The 19220-nt window shown below is 35.4% G+C and overlaps 1 protein-coding gene across 1 annotated transcript; it reads right to left on the bottom strand.

The window, feature by feature from the left end:
- Window positions 1-701: 701 nt before the first annotated feature.
- On the bottom strand, window positions 702-18515 carry TNFAIP6 (TNF alpha induced protein 6; the record flags this gene model as incomplete). The annotated part of the gene is made up of 6 exons (XM_084239816.1): window positions 702-871; window positions 4468-4508; window positions 7352-7580; window positions 12026-12187; window positions 13560-13697; window positions 18422-18515. 6 exons carry the CDS (start codon window positions 18513-18515, stop codon window positions 702-704), a joined length of 834 nt encoding a protein of 277 aa, XP_084095942.1.
- Between the last annotated feature and the right edge of the window lie 705 nt (window positions 18516-19220).

Below are 19220 nucleotides of genomic sequence, written 5' to 3'. Positions count from 1 at the left end.
CTCCACACTAATTCTATTACAAATCTTTCACACTACAAGTCTGCTTCCTTTGCCTTTATGCAAAGTCTATGGATGGCAAAATTCACTTCTAGAGCATGTACCCTTTAACAGTTTGGGATCCCCTGGTATTCCTCATCATGCACTAACACTATGACCCTATTCCAAATAATCAGAAAGACGAACAAATAGATACGTTCAAGGATGAGCTCGGTAGCAATATTTATGAAAACAATCTAAAATTCTCATAATAGAGATAGGCTTAAATAAAATATGGAACAATCATATCATGGAATATTTTACAGTTTTCCAAAAGCAAGTACTTGAATAATACTCAATATGGGAAAATGCTAAAATCATGAAGTTTAAAGTTAAAAAAATATATATAAAGCTGAACACAGATTAGGATTCCAAAAATTCCAATACAATTATTTTTAGAGACATATATGCATGTATCACAAATCAAAAACTGACTAAGAAAAATATGTTAACACTTGTTATTTTTATGTAATGGGATTATGAGAGATTTTATTTTCTCATTCAAAGTTTTCTATATTCTCCAATTTTCCCAACATTATCAGGTATTGCTTTCACATTTAGAAAAATAATAAATAAATGTTAATAAAAATATAAAAGATAAAAAGGTGTCCCAAAAGATACAAACATAAGCCCAGAACGTCCTGTTTTTTGTTTTTGTTTTTGTTTTATAAATGACTAAATCTTCCTGCTATGAAGTTTTTGTTTCCAGTAGAAGTAGAATTTGTACTTTTTCCTTGACTGGATTTGCCAAGAGGATCTACTGCAACATATTTGATTAGGAAACCTCCTGCTGTCACTGAAGCATCACTCAGAAACTTCAAGGTCATGACATTTCCTGGGGAGGGGAAGGGTGTAAAAGAACAAAGATGTTACTTTCCTTCAATTTGGCTGACAACTCAAAACCTCATCATCCTCATAGGAAAATATAAGATTTCAGTGAAAAAAATGCTCCCAAAATCCAGAACTGAATTCTCAAGCTGCATAGACTGTGGTTTCATTGCCAGTGGATCAGGGTGAGAGACTTAGATTTTTGACTCTGGCTCTCCAGTATGTCCTACAGGAAATTTTGTTCTGTTTCCATAGAACAATTTTGTTCTGTTTCTATTCTTTATATAGAAGGCACGGCCATAGAATTTCTGGAAAATGGCAGGCAGTTCAAGTGAGTGAAGTATGGATGGGCAATTTATTAAATGATGGAAGTATATATATATATATATATATATATAATTTATTTATTTATTTATTTATTTATTTATTTATTTATTTATTTTTTGGTGGGACCCTCGCTGGCGGCTGGGGAACAAACTGGCACTGCAGAGGCTGCCGCAGCCTCACAGCCCAGCGCTCAATCGCTGCGCCACCAGGGGAGGCCCTAAATGATGGAAGTATAACAAGTTTTGTATTTGTAAGAAACAAAGCCAACAACTAGATCCCCACTTTACACATTGTATCTAATTATATTTCATCTGCATTAAAGATGCTAAAAATAAAAAGGAAAAATGTTAATACATATAATAAAATATGAGGATATTTTATTCTTTTTCAGAAAGGGAAGACCTCAATGTAGATTCCAAGTCCAGAATTCATTTAAAAAAAAGCACCCATACATATTGAATGCCAATGTTTACCAAGCACATCTTTAAGTGCATTTCTTCTATTAACTCATTAATTCCTCACAGCAACACTATGAGATGGATACTATTAGAACATTCATTTTACAGTGAAACTGTGCCACAGAGAGCCAAATTAACTTGCTGAAGCCCACATTGCTAAAATGGCAGGTGAGGTTTGACCTGCACAATTTGGCCCCAGAGTTCGTACTTTGACCCACTGTACTTTTCTCAGCACTGAAAGAGGTGCTGAAATTAAAAAAAAATTTTTTTTTGCATGATAGGAGAAATCAAAGTTGAAGAGCAAGAGACAGACCAAAAGAAAAGAGTTAATATCTCTAACATACAAAAAACTGGTAGAAATAAAAAAGAAAGAGACAACAACTCTAAAGAATGTGCAAGTAATAAAAATAGGTAATTCACAGGTAATTCACAATGAATGTATAGAATGCAAACTGGTGCTGGAAGACTAGCAGTAATTTGGCAGTATCTTCTGACATTTAAAATGCACCTCACCTATGACCCCAAAATTTCACTTTTAGGAATCAACTCTAATAAAGAAAAAATAGTTTTATTACATAAAGGTAGGTAGTTTAAAAATGTCTGATGAAACACTGCATAGCAAAAGAAAAAAATCAGCAACAACCATCTTCAGGATGTTAAATATTTGTTCATGACATTATGGTATGTCTATACAATCACCTACTAGGAAGTCATTAAAAAGAATTGAAATTATCCAAATATTGTACTCTGCCTTAGAAATATGGCCATGTATCCTTGTAATACATATAATGTTTGTATGTGATAGGAAAAGCGCCTGGAAGTAAGCTCACTACACAGTTGTCCAGTGCCTTTCTGGGTTGGTGGGGGGAGATGAGGAGAATGGGCATATTCTTGCTTTTAATTTCATGAAAATGGAGAATTATAGGTAGTTTTAAATTTATTTGTTTTGTACTTGCTTTTTAGTATAAATATCCTGGGGTGAGTAAGCACATATTTAAGAAAATGAGGTCAAAGTGTTAATAGTATTATGCCTGCTGTTAAGATTATGTACAAACAGTATTTTATATCTTCTTTTCCTATTCCTTTGTAGCAACTTCCTCTTCTTGCTGTTTTGCCAAATCATGGGTTGTTTTCTTTTTGTTGTTGTTGTTTAGCTATGTTCTTTTCCTTTTTTTTTTAATATTTATTTATGCATATAAGAATGGGTACAGGTCATGGGTGTGGGAGGTGAGAGGACTCAACAGAGACAGAGTGAGGAGCAGAACAGGCAGACTGACTTAAATGCACTGCTGAGGGGAGCAGCAGGTTGGGCAGGAGAGGTCTGCTGCACCATCTGGGTAGCTCCCTAGCCTGCTAGGGATCAAACTCATGCAGCAGAGGCTGCGGCTAGCTTCAGAGTGCCGAGCTTAACTCCTTGTGCCACCAGGGAGGCTCTGTGTTCTTTTCCTATGTTTATTTATTTCTCTTTAAATAATAAATTGTGTGGTTTCTCTTAGTTTCTTGTAGTTGTAAGAAAAACATTGATTTGACTATGCTTGTGGTAAGTCTTGTCTGTTTTAGACAATAGAAGAAAAATACTAAGTTTCAGGCTACCTTTTTGACTTTTCCTCTGTTTTTTGTTTTTTGTTTTTTTTTTCCCTATCAGGTTCTCATCCCTCAACTGCAATCCTATAGCTCACAAAAGTTCTTTCACCTTTCTGACAACTTGAAATAAGTTTTCAAGAAAGGAATAAAAGATAAAATCTCTCTCTTCCTAGGAAGATTGCAACAGAGTAATGAGTTATTACATCTCAAGCATTAATCACTCAAGGATTGAACAAGAAGTCCCACCTATCTCTTGGAATTATGATGCATAAGTGAAATGTGAGTGTGCTACAAGGCTAGAGTGTAGGAGTAATCAGTTTAGGATTGCTTAGACATTGCAACTCATTGCCTTATTTTTAGTTGTAGAAGCATCTACAATTTTATGACTTGAAGGGAAAATAAAGCAAGTAAGAATGTCAAATATTAGTGTTGGTGTTGGAAATAAAAAGAAGAAATGATGACATCTAAGAAAGTGAAGGTTCTTAGCCAGAAAGTAGCAGTGGGGGCAATAACAGGGGTATTGCTTGTTAAGATAAATTTATGTTACTTATAAGGACATTTCTTGAGGCACTTCATGGAACAGTCAAAAAAAGTAATGTGTGTGTGTGTGAGAGATTTGGAAAAAGTTGCCTATTGTAGCTATTCTTTTGAGCTCTACTACGTATAATTAGCATACTAAAAGCTCTCTAATATCTTTCAATAAAGAAACCTATTTAACATCTTTAACCCAATTTTCCCAAATTTATTTGACCTTAAAGCCCTTTTTTCATCTAACACCTTTAAAAAACATCTCACAGAGCTAGGTTCTTCACATTTCTTTCTGGGGAGTGCTGCACTAATATTAAAAATGCAATGAGTATGATGAAAACATTTTTTTCAGGGACAGCCTTATTTTTAACACTTTTATAATTTACTTCATTAACAACAAAATTCTGGCCTTTCATTACCACATGTTATGGAAGTCAGAGGCTACAGTAATATTCACGGATTTTCAGATTCAAGACAATTGCAGGCTTGATACCTGAATTAATGAGTTCCTGCGTATTTAGCACAAAGATTTGGAGCAAGTCTTAAGTATATATAAATACTACGTATTTTACCAGGTAACGAGCTACATCTGTCCTCAGTTCTCTCCACTTTCAAGGAGTAAATAGTAATAACTGTTGGTCCTTCACTTTCACTGACACAATGAGAAAACAAATCATTATTTTGTTCCTTAATTTAGGGCCATTACCTGTACTAATGATGTCTTCTGGAAGTTCATCTCCACAGTACCTGAAAAACAGAATTTTTTTAAAATGAGAGGTCACATGAAAGAATATTATATACCCACTGCAAGTAGTTCTCATTGACAAGTAAGGAGCTTTGCTCCCCTAATGACTCATATTTCTATTATTTTAAAACTTATTCTTTTTTAAAACTTGAGTTTGTAATGGAGAAGAAATGTTAAAACTAAGTTTGTCAATATATTAATGAGATTTTAGAGAAAGGATATGTGACTTACAAAATTTATTTTGGTCATAGGTACTTTGAAATTGGAAAATTAAAGATTTCTTTCTGAGAAACCTCATAAAATTTTCTTCACTGCTGAAGAATGAGTGTGTGGTTGGTATTAGTATTTTGAATTCTAGAGTAGAGTGATTTATTTTTTATTTTTTAAAGATTTATTTATTTATGCATACAAGAGCTGGGGTACAGGCCAGAGATGCAGGGGGTGAGAGGATCCACCAGAGACAGAGCTGGGAACAGAACAGGCAGACTGAACTGAAATACACTGCTGAGGGGAGCAGTGGGAGATACAGGAGAGGTCTGCCTCGCCATGTGGGTTTCTCCCTGGACCGCCAGGGATTGAACTCGTGCTGTAGAGGCTGTGGATTGCTTCATAGTGAGGTGCTTAACCCCTTGTGCCACCAGGGAGGCCCTAGAGTAGATTGATTTAGACATGAAAAAGCATGTTTGATTTTTATGTGAATTGTGACTTTTTGTCAGTTTTGGAAAATATGATTTATTCAAGAGGAGGGAAAGACTTTACAAAGTAAATCACTAAATATTTAGCCAATAAATAGCAAACTAGCCAGTTGAAATAGTGTATGATTTTATATAGGGTTCTACTTGATTTCTGGAACTAGGCTTAGAATAAAAATGTCCATCACAAGTCTCAAAATAGGAGATTTATTTTTCAAAATATACTTTTTAAAAAAAAATTTCAACCACATTTCATGTCATCCTCAAACTTTTTTAAAAAATATAATTATTTCTATAGCAGTAGGCTGTTAGGCAAAGTACACAACAAAAAAACATTTTCCCACCAAAATTTGTTTATTTTTATGAGAAGTGCCTTTGGTTTTCTTTGTGTTTGAATCATACATTTCAAAATCAACAAAAAGTTATTGAGTCTATAATTAATTTTCACCACCATTTTCTTTCATTAAAGTATTGTTATAGATAATAGAGAAATAACAACTGATAGTTCATTGATAATGGGTAGTCTAAAATATGCATTATTGGGCCTCCCTTGTGGAGTAAGGGGTTCACAGCACTATGAAGTAATCCACAGCCTCTGCAGCACAAGTTTGTTCCCCAGCGGGCTAGGGAGCTACCCACAAGGTGCAGCAGACCTCTCCTGTCTCGCCAAATGTTCCCCTCAGCAGTGTATTTCAGTCAGTCTACCTGTTCTGTTCCCCACTTTGTCTCTGGTAAATCCTCTCACACACACACCCACCCCGCACCTCTGGCCTGTACCCCAGCTCTTGTATGCATAAATAGATAAATCTTTAAAAGTATGCATTATTAAGTGGGGACTTGAATATATAAAATGCTTAATTTTTTTTTAAAGATTTATTTTTATACAAGAACAGGGTACAGGCCAGATGTGCGAGAGGGTGAGAGGATTTATGCACACAAGAACTGGGGTACAGGCCAGAGGTGTGGGGGAGTGAGAGGATTCACCAGAGACAGAGTAGAGAGCAGAACAGGCAGACTGACTGAGATACACTGCTGAGGGGAGCAGCGGGCAAGTCAGAAGAGTTCTGCTGTGCCATGTGGGTCTCCTCACTGGCTGGGGATAGAACTTGTGCAGCAGTGGCTGCAGATAGCTTTATAGGCTGCGTTTTAACCCCTCACTCTACCAGGGATGCTCTGACTTTTTAATTCTTTTTTTTTTTAAGATTTATTTTTTATTTATACAATAGCTGGGGTACAGGCGAGAGGCGGGGAGGGTGAGAGGATTCACCAGAGACAGAGTGGGGAGCAGAAAGGCGACAGGAGAGGTCTGCAGCGCCATGTGGGACCCGCGCCATGTGGGACCCTCACCGGCCGGCTGGGATTGAACCGACGCTGTAGAGGCTGCTGATAGCTTCACAGCGCTGTGCTCAACCCACTGTGCCACTGCAGAAGCCCTGACTTTTTAGTTCTTACAATAAAAAATAGCTGAAGGTGTTCAGATAGACCTCCTCAGGATGATCAGAAAAGCTTTTTTTTTCAATAAAAGTCACCTTCCCTGTGGAACTAAGGTCAACTGAAGTCCCACTGGCTTCAAGAGAAACTGTTATCATTATATAAACTACCTAAAAGAACTATGCAGATTTAGGGTCATTGCCAGTATATAAATTTTCCAGAAAAACCTATCTTATGGCATGGCAAAATTGTAGAGCATCTGGTTTTGTCACATGAATCACCCTCTCCTTATCTAGTGAGACCCCTCTCCTCTCTCTTTGTCACCACAAGTCCCTTTCCCATTCATTAGCTTGAGAATAAAAGCCTTGGTTCATCCTGTTTACTCTAGAATTTACCTATTTTAATTCGTCATACATATGTAATTAAATTGTTCTTTTTTCTCCTGGTAACCTGATGTTAATATGTTTGCTTGACTACCCCAAGAAGAACCTAGAAGGGGAAATTAATGTTATTCCCCTTTATAACTATGACTATTTTAATGATAAGAACATGTGGCAATTGATTATGGCTTAGAATCCTAAGAAAAATCTTTGTTAAAAAAGGATGTGGTGTTGCAGAAGAGTAGAAATACCACAAAAACAATATTTTTGTTTGAGAAAAATTAAACATCAAACAAAATAATAGATGTTCATTTAACTCATTTATAAAGAAATGACACATACCTTCCCACAAAGCCATGTACGTCATCATAACTGTCATATATTTCAACATAGTCAGCCAAACAAGCTGGGTCATCTTCAAGATCAAAGTTCAGAAAACTCAGATGAATGCGCTGACCATACTTGAGTCTAATATGCCAGTAGCAGACTTGGTTATCTTCATACTCCTTCGGAAAGCCTGGAGATTTAAACAATCGCTTTGGCTCAGTGAACACACCCCCACACTCCTTTGCTGAAATGGAAAACAAAAAAAGATAAGAAAACATTAGAAAAAAAAATATTTGTGTCTTAAAATGATAGTCACTCCTTAGCGTCCATATATTTAATATTTTTAAAAATGAAATAGAGAAATGCCTTAATCTATGACATTCATAGTTTATTATGTATACTTGTAGCTAAAGAATAAATGTACTTTGTCATCAAAAGTTGCTAACTTCTCTAAAATGAACATAAATTATTTGGGATTTTTTTTTTTTTAAAGGAAAATAGCAAGAACAAATCACTATACCCCTGTTTCACATTTTTTGGCTTCTTTTAATAATAGAATATACAAACTTTTATGGGTATATCAGTAAGTGTTTGACAAATACATATACTTATTTTATCAGCAGCTTAATCAGGAATTGAGTTAGAATTCTGTCCTGTGGTGTCATCACTATGTCTTCAGTGACTCAAACACTTACAATAATGAGTCCAATAAATTGCATTTGGAAAATATAGAATTTCAGGATTGTAAGGATCTTAAAGGTCACTCTAGTCCAGTTAAAAGGATAATTTATAGTCATTTTGCACTCCTTTTACTGGCTTTATTTTTATTTATTTATTTTTTTATGCATACAAGAGCTGGGGCAACAGGCCTAAGGTGTGGGGGGGTGAGAGGATTCACCGGAGACAGAACGGGGAGCAGAACAGGCAAACTGACTGAAATACACTGCTGAGGGGAGCAGTGGGCGAGACAGGAGAGGTCTGCTGCACCATGTGGGTTGCTCGCTGGCCGCCAGGGATGGAGCTGGTGCTGCAGAGGCTGTGGATTGCTTCATAGCGCAGTGCTTAAACCCTTGTGCCACCAGGGAGGCCCCTTTTACAGGTTTTAAATTAACACCTTAATCTTAATATTATAGGATTTGGTGGAGATTTCATGCTTGTTTTTTTCAAATCATCTGTCACTTTACAGATTTTATATATAACCTGTTACAAGAATAAAAAAACACCCTCTGCTAGAAGCAGTGATGTTATAGTATGATCTAGAATGAAAGCTATGGAGAGACTCTAGTTAATTTTAATTCATTACCAAATAAATGTCTAGTGTCTTGGAAAAAGGGGCAACTTGGAAATTCCTATGCAATCTGAATGATGGTAGTAATGATGAGTATGAGTAGCATTCAAACATAGTTTTCATTATATCAATTAGAAGGTTTTACGAGAATATTCTCCTTTAAAATAACCATTTTTAAAAAATTATGTTAGAATCCTTAATGCCACAGCAATTAAGAAAGTTTTTCTCCCTGGTGTAGATCAGGAACTTAGGAAGGTTGGAAAGTAACAGAAAGTCAGGTATCTAGTCACAGCTTTATGATCACACTCTGTCTCAGATTTTTCATTGTTAAAATAAATATAATCAATCTTTGCTTACTATCTACTTCATGTGATTACTCTGAGGGATAAAATATAGAAGATAAGGGTGTTAAAAAAATGGAAACTGCTCCTCTACAATTAAATATTATCTAACAGACAATTTATATATGTACATAAACAGTACAGTGTTTATGTAGAAAGTTATACAATGCCTTTTAAAAAAAATATTTATTTATGCATACAAGAGCTGGGGTGCAGGCCAGAGATGAGGGGTTGAGAGGATTCATTAGAGACAGAGTGGGGGGCAGAACAGGCAAATGTACTGAAATATACTGCTGAGGGGAGCAACGGGTGAAACAGGAGAGGTATGTTGCGCCATGTGGGTAAGCTCCCTGGCGGGGAATTGAACTCGTGCTGCAGTGGGTACAGATAGCTTCACAGTGCTGCATCATAACCCCTTGTGCCGCCAGGGAGGTCCCTACAGTGCCATTTTTTGAAGTGACTTGCTATGTCCCATAAAGCCTATCTTTGTTGTATATATCATCAGATTAGAGAAAAAAATTAAATATTAATTTAGTTATATATTTAGCTATATCTATTCAGCTATTTTATATTATATATAGCTATCAACTCATCTCTTTCTTATTTAGGAAATGACAGATTCAGAGTTGATTGAGTCCTTGAAGACTGTTACTTAGTTAAAAAGTTATTAATATAAAATCAGTTAACATCATGTCATCCACTCAGAGCTTGAATCAGCAAGTTTTCTTTAAACACTTCTTTTTTTTTTTTGAAAGATTTATTTATTTATTTATGCATACAAGAGCTGGGGTGTAAGCCAAAGATGCAGAGAGTGAGAGGATTCACCAGAGACAGAGTGGGGAGCAGAACAGGCAGAAAGACTGAAATATACTGCTGAGGAGAGCAGGGAGTAAGACAGGAGAGGTCTGCTGTGCCATGTGGGTTAGCTACCTGGGTGGGAATTGAACTCCCGCTGCAGTGGCTGCAGATAGCTTCATGGTGCTGAGACTGAACCTCTTGGGCCACCAGGGAGACCCTAAACACTTTTTATGACCCTATTCGTTACTTCAATCAGACCTAACTTGTGATATTGCTTAATTAATAGTGATTGCTCTATTTTCTAATGCTGTTAAGATTTTTTCATTCCAATTGCTTTCAATGAACTTACCTTAATGCTAGTTTAGACCCCTTCAGGTTAACTACATTCTAAATAATCAGCATATCACTAAATCTGAAAGAAAGCTAAATATACTGAGAAATGAGCAAAAGCAAGTCTAGGATTCTGTACACATATACCCAGAGTTAAAATTTCAGCCTCTATGAGAGACAAAACAGCTTATAATTATGAATAAGTTAAAGCAGAATTTGTATAAAAGGACAATGAAATACTGTTAGAACCTTTCCATTAGCACTTCATCTTCCCTAGACTTTGACCTATGAAAATGATCAAATAGGAGCTCAGATATCCTAAAGTTTAGTGAGCAAAAGAAGAATCAGAGGATAGGATAATCTTTAATCCCTGGTGGCACAGGGGTGGAAGACTCAGTGCTATCAAACTATTGCCGCCACTGCAACATGAGTTCTATCTCCGCCAGGGAAATAACACACATGGCACAGCAGACCTCTCCTGTCTTGCCCTCTGCTTGCCTCAGCAGTGTACTTCAGTAGATCTGCTTGTTCTGCTCCCCACTCTGTCTCTGGTGAATCCTCTCACCCCTCACACCTCTAGCCTGTACCGCAGCTCTTGTATGCATAAATAAATAAATAAATAAACAAACAAACAAACAAATAAATAAATAAATAAATCCTTTTTAAAAAAAAAAAGAATCATAGGATATACTTGGAGATAAAAAATTACTTTTGAGAGTAAGAAAATCTGTATAATGAAGAAAAAGGAAGAGAGGATGAGAGGGAAAGAGGAAAAGAAGATGTGTGAATTATTAACAATGACTGTAGTATAGGCTAAATAAGCTTAAAGTACATCAAAGTGATCTGAAAGTTAGGATCTCATATAAGTGCACTGTAAATATTTATTTCTATTTTGCCTTAAGTAGGACCAGCTGAGAGCTTTAGGAAAAATTCTTTTCTACTTGGAATACACGTTATTTTGAAATATAGGTAGTTACAAATATGAAAAATTTCTCCAATGATTAATGCGTTGAATAATAAATAAATAAATAAATAAATAAATAAATAAAATGCTAAACTTCACTCTAATCTACTGTATTATAGGCTTTCTTACAAGCTATATCCAAATGAACCACCACTTCAGGATGTTTATAATTATAAACGTGGGGGGGGTAAAATTTGGTAACACATTGTAACACTTCAGGACATTGGCCTGGGGTGGTGGTGGTGAGTCTATTTTTTCTCAGAATATGAACAAAGAATAACTATATTAATTACAATGAGTTAATTTTAATTTTTCTCTTTAAGTGTTTTTCTTGCAGTAGTCAACCATGGAAAAAGAATAGGTATAAAAATATACTATATAATAATAACAACTGGTATATCTGGTATATAATTGTTAAAATAAACCATAGCATGAGTGTTGCTTAGTTTGGAAGTTTAACAATTTATGAACAAAAAGAAATTATAGAAAGAGTTATTTAATTTTGCCTCATTTCCCCCCATTCTTTTGAAGGGGGTAATAGTTAACATTTGGTGGTATCTTTTTATTGTTTTAACTAATTAGCTGTGCCAAGTTTATAACCTCATTGTTTCCCTTTGTGGACAAGAAGTTATTTGGCACACTAAAATTGAGGATTATTTGAGAACTTGTGATGTCATCTGCCTACTATTTATTGACCATCCAATCTTGGGTGAGTTACTTAAGCTCTTAAAGTTTCAGTTTCCTGATTTGTAAAATGGGTATAATAATACCCATTTGTAGAGCTGTGAATATTGACAGTTTAGATGATTATAACTCAGTGTTTGGCACAGCACAATTACTCTATGAACAGATTTATTGTTAATTATCATTATAAACTTGTCTTATCTCTAGAAGAAGCCATTTCTTTTTAACAACCTCTTAGTAACATGCAACTGTTTTTACAAAGTATAAAATTATTTCTAACAAACCATGTGGGTTGTAGCAATAGGCATCCCATCTTTCACTCCTATTGAGACGGACTCCATAATCAATAACACCAGTTTTTCCATATCCACAGTTGGGCCCTGGCTTTACAATGGGGTATCCAACTCTGCCCTTGGCCATCCACCCAGCAGCACAGACATGAAATCCTGAAAGAGAATGAAAGGGTTATAGGCTTGTGTGGTCATCTCCCTCATGTGGCAAAGGTCATCTTAACAAAAATGGCCCCTTCCAAACTGAGCAAATGCAGTTCACGTAAAAGGGGAAATAAGTTTTCTTAAAAAATAGATAAAATTTGAACACATATAAAATATGATGTCCTACTTGAAGAAAAAAAATGCAGATGAGCTAGAAATCAAACTGCTATGGATATGCAAGCACTCCCAGTTTAATGCTCACTTCTTTTCCCAAAATGGCCTATCTGGTGCCACGGGGTGATTTCTGAAATTGCCATCAATACTGAAAAAATTTCTTCATATGACAGTTTAGCTAATTTCTATTTTAGAATCATTTAAAACATTGCTAATATTTTAAAAGATTTGAATAAGGCAAAAAGTACTTATAAATTTCAAATAGTTTCAGCACTGTTTTCCTTGCTTGACTTCAGAGACTGATGTATTTGCGAATGTTAATGCCTTACAGATGGTTTTACTATAGGTAGAAAAGGCTCTGACTTATGTCTCCATCATTCCATCTACTGTGTCACACACAGTCCTACGGGTGTAAACTCAGCTGTCATCTGGGGAGACCTTGAAGCATTATAGAGAACACCGTTATTTTTGTCTTGGGTATTGTATTATAATAGTGTAAACTTTGCCAAGCATATTTCTATCAGCAAAGAGATTTCCTCAATAAAGAAGAGAATTCTAAATGGGAGTGGCTTTTCGGATTGTTCTGAAAGTCCAAGAGAGTTGATAGCACCCTACTTAGAAAAAGCAAATAGCATTATTCAATTACTGTTTTTTTTCACCAGGTCTCCTGACATCATCTTCCCAATTATTTTTCTCCTGCTATCTTGCAAAAGGCATATCCTTCTATCTTCACAGTTTTTGATACTGAGATATAAATACATTATCTGACTTAATTCAAAAATAGGAAAAAAATGGAAAAAAATGCCACTAAATGCATTATTTCCTTTACCAAGTAAATTTCCTTTTTTAAGACTCAATATAGTAACTTCAGGAAATTCATTCTCAGATGTCAACAAGAGATGTTATTAAAATTTAATAATAATAGTAAATTTAATACTAAAAAGGAATAGTAATGACGTTAAGATTAATGAGGAATTTAAATGATGTTGAGATAATGATGTGTTCATTTTCTTTTGCCTTTCGTCTTGTTAGTAATAGGAACTTATTTCCATTAGCGCTGAGGAGAGAACACTGGAGAAGTCCATGGGAGATGTTATGGGATGCTATGTATTAAACTACTAGAGAGAAAAGTCTTATGAAAAGGTTACAGGAAAGGCTGAATTTTTCTCCCAGGGTGAAAAAGAGAAAAAGTCATTGTCACATCAGTTACCTATTTTTCTGGCTGCCTCTAGCTGCTTATAGGTGGCGAGCCGACCTCCTTCATATTGACACACCGCCTTTGCTTCTGCGTAGGTGAGTTTGTATTTGCCAGACCGTGCTTCTCTGTGGTAAACACCCGCTGCTTGTTCTGTGAATTAACAAATTATGGTAAATGCATTATTATCTAGTGTTGTGGAACAAGGGAAATTTTATGGCCTCAACTGGAAAATTACATCAACCGTTGTTCCTGCCAGAGGGTTTCCTGGATCTGCTTCCATGGGTGGCTAAGTTTTCATTGTTAGAAAGCTTTTGAAAAAAAAAATATGAGGGGAATTTTAGGGGAAGTTGGGAACATAGTCTGAAAGGAGGCTAAAGTAGGTTTCTGAACTGACAACCTGAAAGAAAGTTTTAATAAAACATTGCATTTCTGTATTACCACAAGGTGACTTTTTTTTTTTTATACAGCAGCTCTCAAACTTCCCTTTTCAATGGACTACCAAAATAAGTTTTTTAAGGAGGCTTGTTTTAAGTCATAAAAAAGCTTGAAAAGATAAGCAGTAGGATAAAAAAAGGAAAAGAAGTAAAAAAACAAACAAACAAGCAAACAAAATTGACTGTTACCTAGGCTCAAAGTAATGGAGGAAAATAAACTAAAATATCCATTTGAAGGGAATGACTAATGTAATACAGTTGAGGACTTAGTAAACAAAGCAAAAACTGAAGGGAAGTTTGAAGGACTCCAAAGCAAACAAATGCTATATCAAGAAAAAGAAAAATAAATTCAAACATAGCCAAGAAAAAACTGGGCAAAACTACTAGTCCCAATATTCTTAATCTGATCTGTCTTTTTGATTTTACTGGTTGGCCCCAACATATTTTAGGTAGTATGAAGTCATATATGAGTTGTTTTCTGGTAGATAATTGTTTAAATTGGTTGCTTTGAGTTGGGTGTACATTTTGCTGTAGAAACAATGAGAAAAGATTGCCAGGACAATAATTATAGTGTTACCTTCAACAGCTCAATGTAGACTATTAGATTAAGTCTTTGTACCCTGACCTATGCAACCAGTCACCATTAAGAGCTTTTCCAATGAGAACACTTATTCCTTGCAGCAAGCAAAGTATAAATCCAGCAGCATTAGAAATCCATTCCTTGCTCTCCAAACCAAGCTGAAATTAACATTGCCACAATTTAATAAGAGATGCTGAGCCTCCCTGGTGGCTCAAGAGGTTAAGTGTCAGCACTATAAAGCTATCCCCAGCTACTGAGCATGACTTCGATCCCCGGCCAGGGAGCTGACCCACATGGTGCAGCAGACCATGCTGTCTTGCCTGCTGCTCCCCTCAGCAATGTATTTCAGTAGATCTGCCTGTTCTGTTCTCCCACACCTCTGGCCTACACCCCAGCTCTTGTATGCAAAAATAATTAAAATAAAACTTTTTTTTAAAAAAGAGATAGGCCTCCCCTGGTGGCGCAGGCAGTTAAGTGCCGCACTGTGAAGCTGTCCGCAGCCTCTGTAGCGCTGGTTCGATCCTGGACGGCCGGCGAGGATCCCTCATGGTGCAGCAGACCTCTCCTGTCTCGCCCGCTGCTCCACTCAGCAGTGTATTTCGTCAGTCTGCCTGTTCTGTTCCCCACTCTCTCTCTGGTGACTCCTCCAGAGAGAGGAGTCTGGCCTGTACCCCTGTTCTTGTATAAATAAATAAATCCTTAAAAAAATAAAAAATAAAAAAAGAGATGCTGCTTGGCACTTTTTCCTGTTTTTCTGGATTCTGAGAAATCCTGCTCTTATATATCTTATAGTTTAAGGTCACAAAGGACCCTGACCATGCTGATATTAATATCAGAAAACACAAGACCCATCAAAGTTATTTCCCCCTTTGAAAGTCACCTACCAGCCAAGTGTTCTTCATATGGTAAAGCCTCATAAACTAAGCTTTCACTAGTTTCCAATTTGGTTATTTTGAGACTATATAATAGGGTACTTTGTTAGGTGCTGTGGATCAGGTTCTGTTCTCAAGTTTAGACACAGGTGTGCAATAGAAATATCTTTATGTTAAAGTCCAGGAGTACCAAGGTTTTTAGTAGAGAAGGAGACATGTTTAACATACTTCTATACTGTAATAGAGATTGTTAATTATTAAAAATGTTAAAATTATGTAGACTAAGATCTTTTTAAAAAGATTTATTTATTTATGCATACAAGAGCTGGGGTGCAGCCCAGAGGTGCAGGGGTGTGAGAGGATTCACTGGAGACAGAGTGGGGAACAGAACAGGCAGATCTGAAGTACACTGCTGAAGGGAGCAGGGGGCGAGACTAGGAAGGTTTGCTTGGCCATGTGGGTCACCTCCCTGGCCAGTGATCAAATGTGCTGCAGTGGCCAGAGGTAGCTTCATAGTGTTGTGACTTTAACCCCTTGTGCCACCAGGGAGGCCCACCCTAAGAGATCTTTATTTGAAAAAGATTTTGTAGGAATAGTTTTCTTCCCAAGATTTCTCAAACTAAGATTTCTTTAGTATTTTACTCCAAAAATCAAAATATGGTGTTTGCAGGAAAAAAAATTAACAAAAAGACTAAAAACTAATTTTAAGTTTTCTTTTCAATAATTTTTCTTAAACTTATTGTACCTGTCAAACTTGTCTAGTAATAAAGTAACTTACACAGCAAAACTATATATGCATAAATTTTGACTTATTCAGTAAGGGTTATATTCCACATTGTTCTTGAAAGAGCACCAAATTTTTTAATATCTTGCCTTATGAATGAGTTGAGACTTTGGTATTTGACAAATTTTGATAGTCATTTATTTTAAATTATTTCCCAATTCAGAACTTGAAATTACTAAAATAGCCCTTTGTATTTTGAATCTAATTTTAAAAGTTTTATCTTTCAGATAAAAAAATAATTTGTTAATTTTTCTAGTCAATATTCATTTATTAAAACTGAGTACTTTTTTAACCAAGAACTCTTTTTCTTTTAGCAAGTAGTAACTGTTGCTTTTGTCATAGACAAGTTGTAGATCTTGCATAAATCACTCCCTAAACCTCCGTTTACACATCTATTAAGTGGGAATGATGATATTTATTTTTAGGAATAAATCATTAAATCCATAATCATAGCTTTCACATCCTAGCAGGAGCTCTTGATAAGATTCTCTTTCCTCTCTCCCTTTTTTGGCTCCAATAATGTTTGAAAAGAATTTTTTATGAATTTTTTATTTTCATAATCCATATAAACTATAAATAGTTGAAGCCTCTTTTCCTTAACTGTCTTTGGTTAAAAAAAAAATACTACTTAAGGAATTAGAGAATATCAGAGTTAAAAATAGACTTTAGGGGTCACCCATTTCAACTGTCTCATTTTACCAGAATGAAATAAGACCAAGAGTTTAAAGTACTTTGTTCTTGATACTTGCTGGAAGATTCCTGCCTTCTAAATCAACTCTCTCCTCCCTAGTTTCTAATACTATATTGACTGAACCAATTGTGAACAATTTTGCTAGGCTGACTGTTCAACAATTTGTCCCAGATTGAAGCAATTTGCATTAATCTCAAGCCTAAGATTTGCAGCATACTATTAACAAACATTTGGATTTGCTCCTCTCTACCTCGAGGACAGAACTTCTATTGTCCAGGTTTATGTTTCTGTGATATATAACTTCATTTAAAAAACAACTCTAACCATTAGAGGGTTTGGCGGCAATTCAAAGTTTATCCATATGGGTTTAATTCTTTTTTCATTTTTGACAAATATCTGTATATTTCCTAAATTCGATGGTGTGCAATAAAAATAAACAAAGAGACATTTTCATTCCTCTGGTGAATCCCAGAACCCATCTTGTGTTCACTAGCTCAAGAAAAAAAAAACAAAAAACAGTAAGGCTGTGCATTGCAAGTTGAGGTTTTAATGAAATCCGCATGGCTGCAGTTATTACCAGAGAGAAACTCACTGAAAGGGGAAATATTCTGCAATTGTGCGCTGCTTAGGAAGCATAAAACCAAGATCTACGTTAAATTTTGCTTTCTCTTTATTTTATACAAGAATCCAACAGTTTTTTTTCTTGAGCAATTACAATTTATTTCCACTATCAAATATGATAATGAACATAAAACAATAATAATTTATTATATATCATGAGAATTAAAGTATTGTTTAGAGTGCTATGCAGGGTGTTTGGCTTTTCTGTATTTGCCCTTTCTTGGCCTATTGTTTATATTCACAGTTTATCTGCCTTACAATTAACAAAACAAAACAAGCAAAGATACTTTCCTTGTCAAACAAAAAGGTTAGAAAATGACTTATATAGGACATCACAAACAAAGAAGTCAAAATGGTAAGAATGCATTCAGAAATACAACTCTTTTTCATTTTTCTCCTGTATTGCAAGCTGGTTTTGTCAAAACAGTTAACAAATGTTTCAGAAAGCAAGATTTACAGTACAGGTCAGGATACATAGAGCAATGATTATAAAAATATTGTATACTCTAATTTTACTTCTCAGAATTCTGAAATCTTATTGCAAATGCATTGAAATAAAAATAAAATAATATACTGTTGTTTTTATTTTATTAAAGAAATAGTCCTCACAACACCACAGGTATGCTTTGAAAATTTTTTAAAGTACAAATTGATATTGAATATAAGTATTAATTTCTATTTTCTACTAAACAGCTCACTTTATAAAAAGCTATTTTTAAGTTTTAGAAGGCACACTTTTGAAAAATAGTTGCAAGCATTCCAATGCCTATCTATCCTAAGCATTTTTCTTGGAAAACATCAACCTTGAACAGAACAAAAAAACTGATTCACTTCTCCATGTATGCAAAGAAGTGAAATTTTCAACATGAAATTCATGAGAGAAGTTTCTTACCAAGCCATATGGAGTTATGAAAAATTCCATCCTTGATTCCCCATCCGTGAGCCTCTTTCCACAGCAAGACAAATAAGGAAATTAAGATGATCATTTCTCAATTGTAAAGGAGTACCAGGCTGTTAGAAGCTGCTCAGTATAAATTCTCAGAGCAGAGCCGAAATGTGACTGAAACATCTGGTTTTCACATCTTTTAAATGGTTTTTTCAACTATGAGGTCAGCAAGTACTCTCCAATGGCATTCTCTGCTGTAGAGTTACACAATTAACTCAGTGTCTGAGAAAATCCTCTGACTCATTTGCATTGGCAACCAAAATTAAGGATATAGATGATCTACATTTTAAAAATTACTTGAAAAGGATTTCATTTGTTCTGTCAGTCACAGCCAACTTTCTATTAAGAAGTTTCTCTAACTTGGTAGATTCAGCAGTGTTTAAAAAAAAAAACTTTCAGTAGAATTTTAAGAAAAACCTTGAATGACTTATTTACAGTAAGTTAATTGTGAAGTATGGGGTTTGGGATTAAGTGGTAATCTTGAGCATGGCTTTGTTAATGTTACATTTATTTTCCTGAAACATGGCTAAGCTCACAGAGAAAATTTAAAACAAAAAATGTGCATAGTTTGGTAAATGTTAAGCCTTTTCCAGTGATTGTAGGGCTGCTTTACACTCTCACTGGATATGTCTTAGAATAGGGTTCTAAGAGTTCTTGGTTTGTTGCAGCCAGCAGGTAAATACCTCAGTTTCTACAAGAGTAGCTTAGTTACAGAGTCTTTGGAGTAGATTGCAGTAGCCTGGAG

This window comes from Talpa europaea (assembly GCF_964194135.1).
Source record: "Talpa europaea genome assembly, chromosome: 1".
Taxonomy (NCBI): Eukaryota; Metazoa; Chordata; class Mammalia; order Eulipotyphla; family Talpidae; genus Talpa; species Talpa europaea.
Note: the sequence above shows the minus strand (reverse complement) of the source record. Positions and strands in the feature narration are given on the sequence as shown.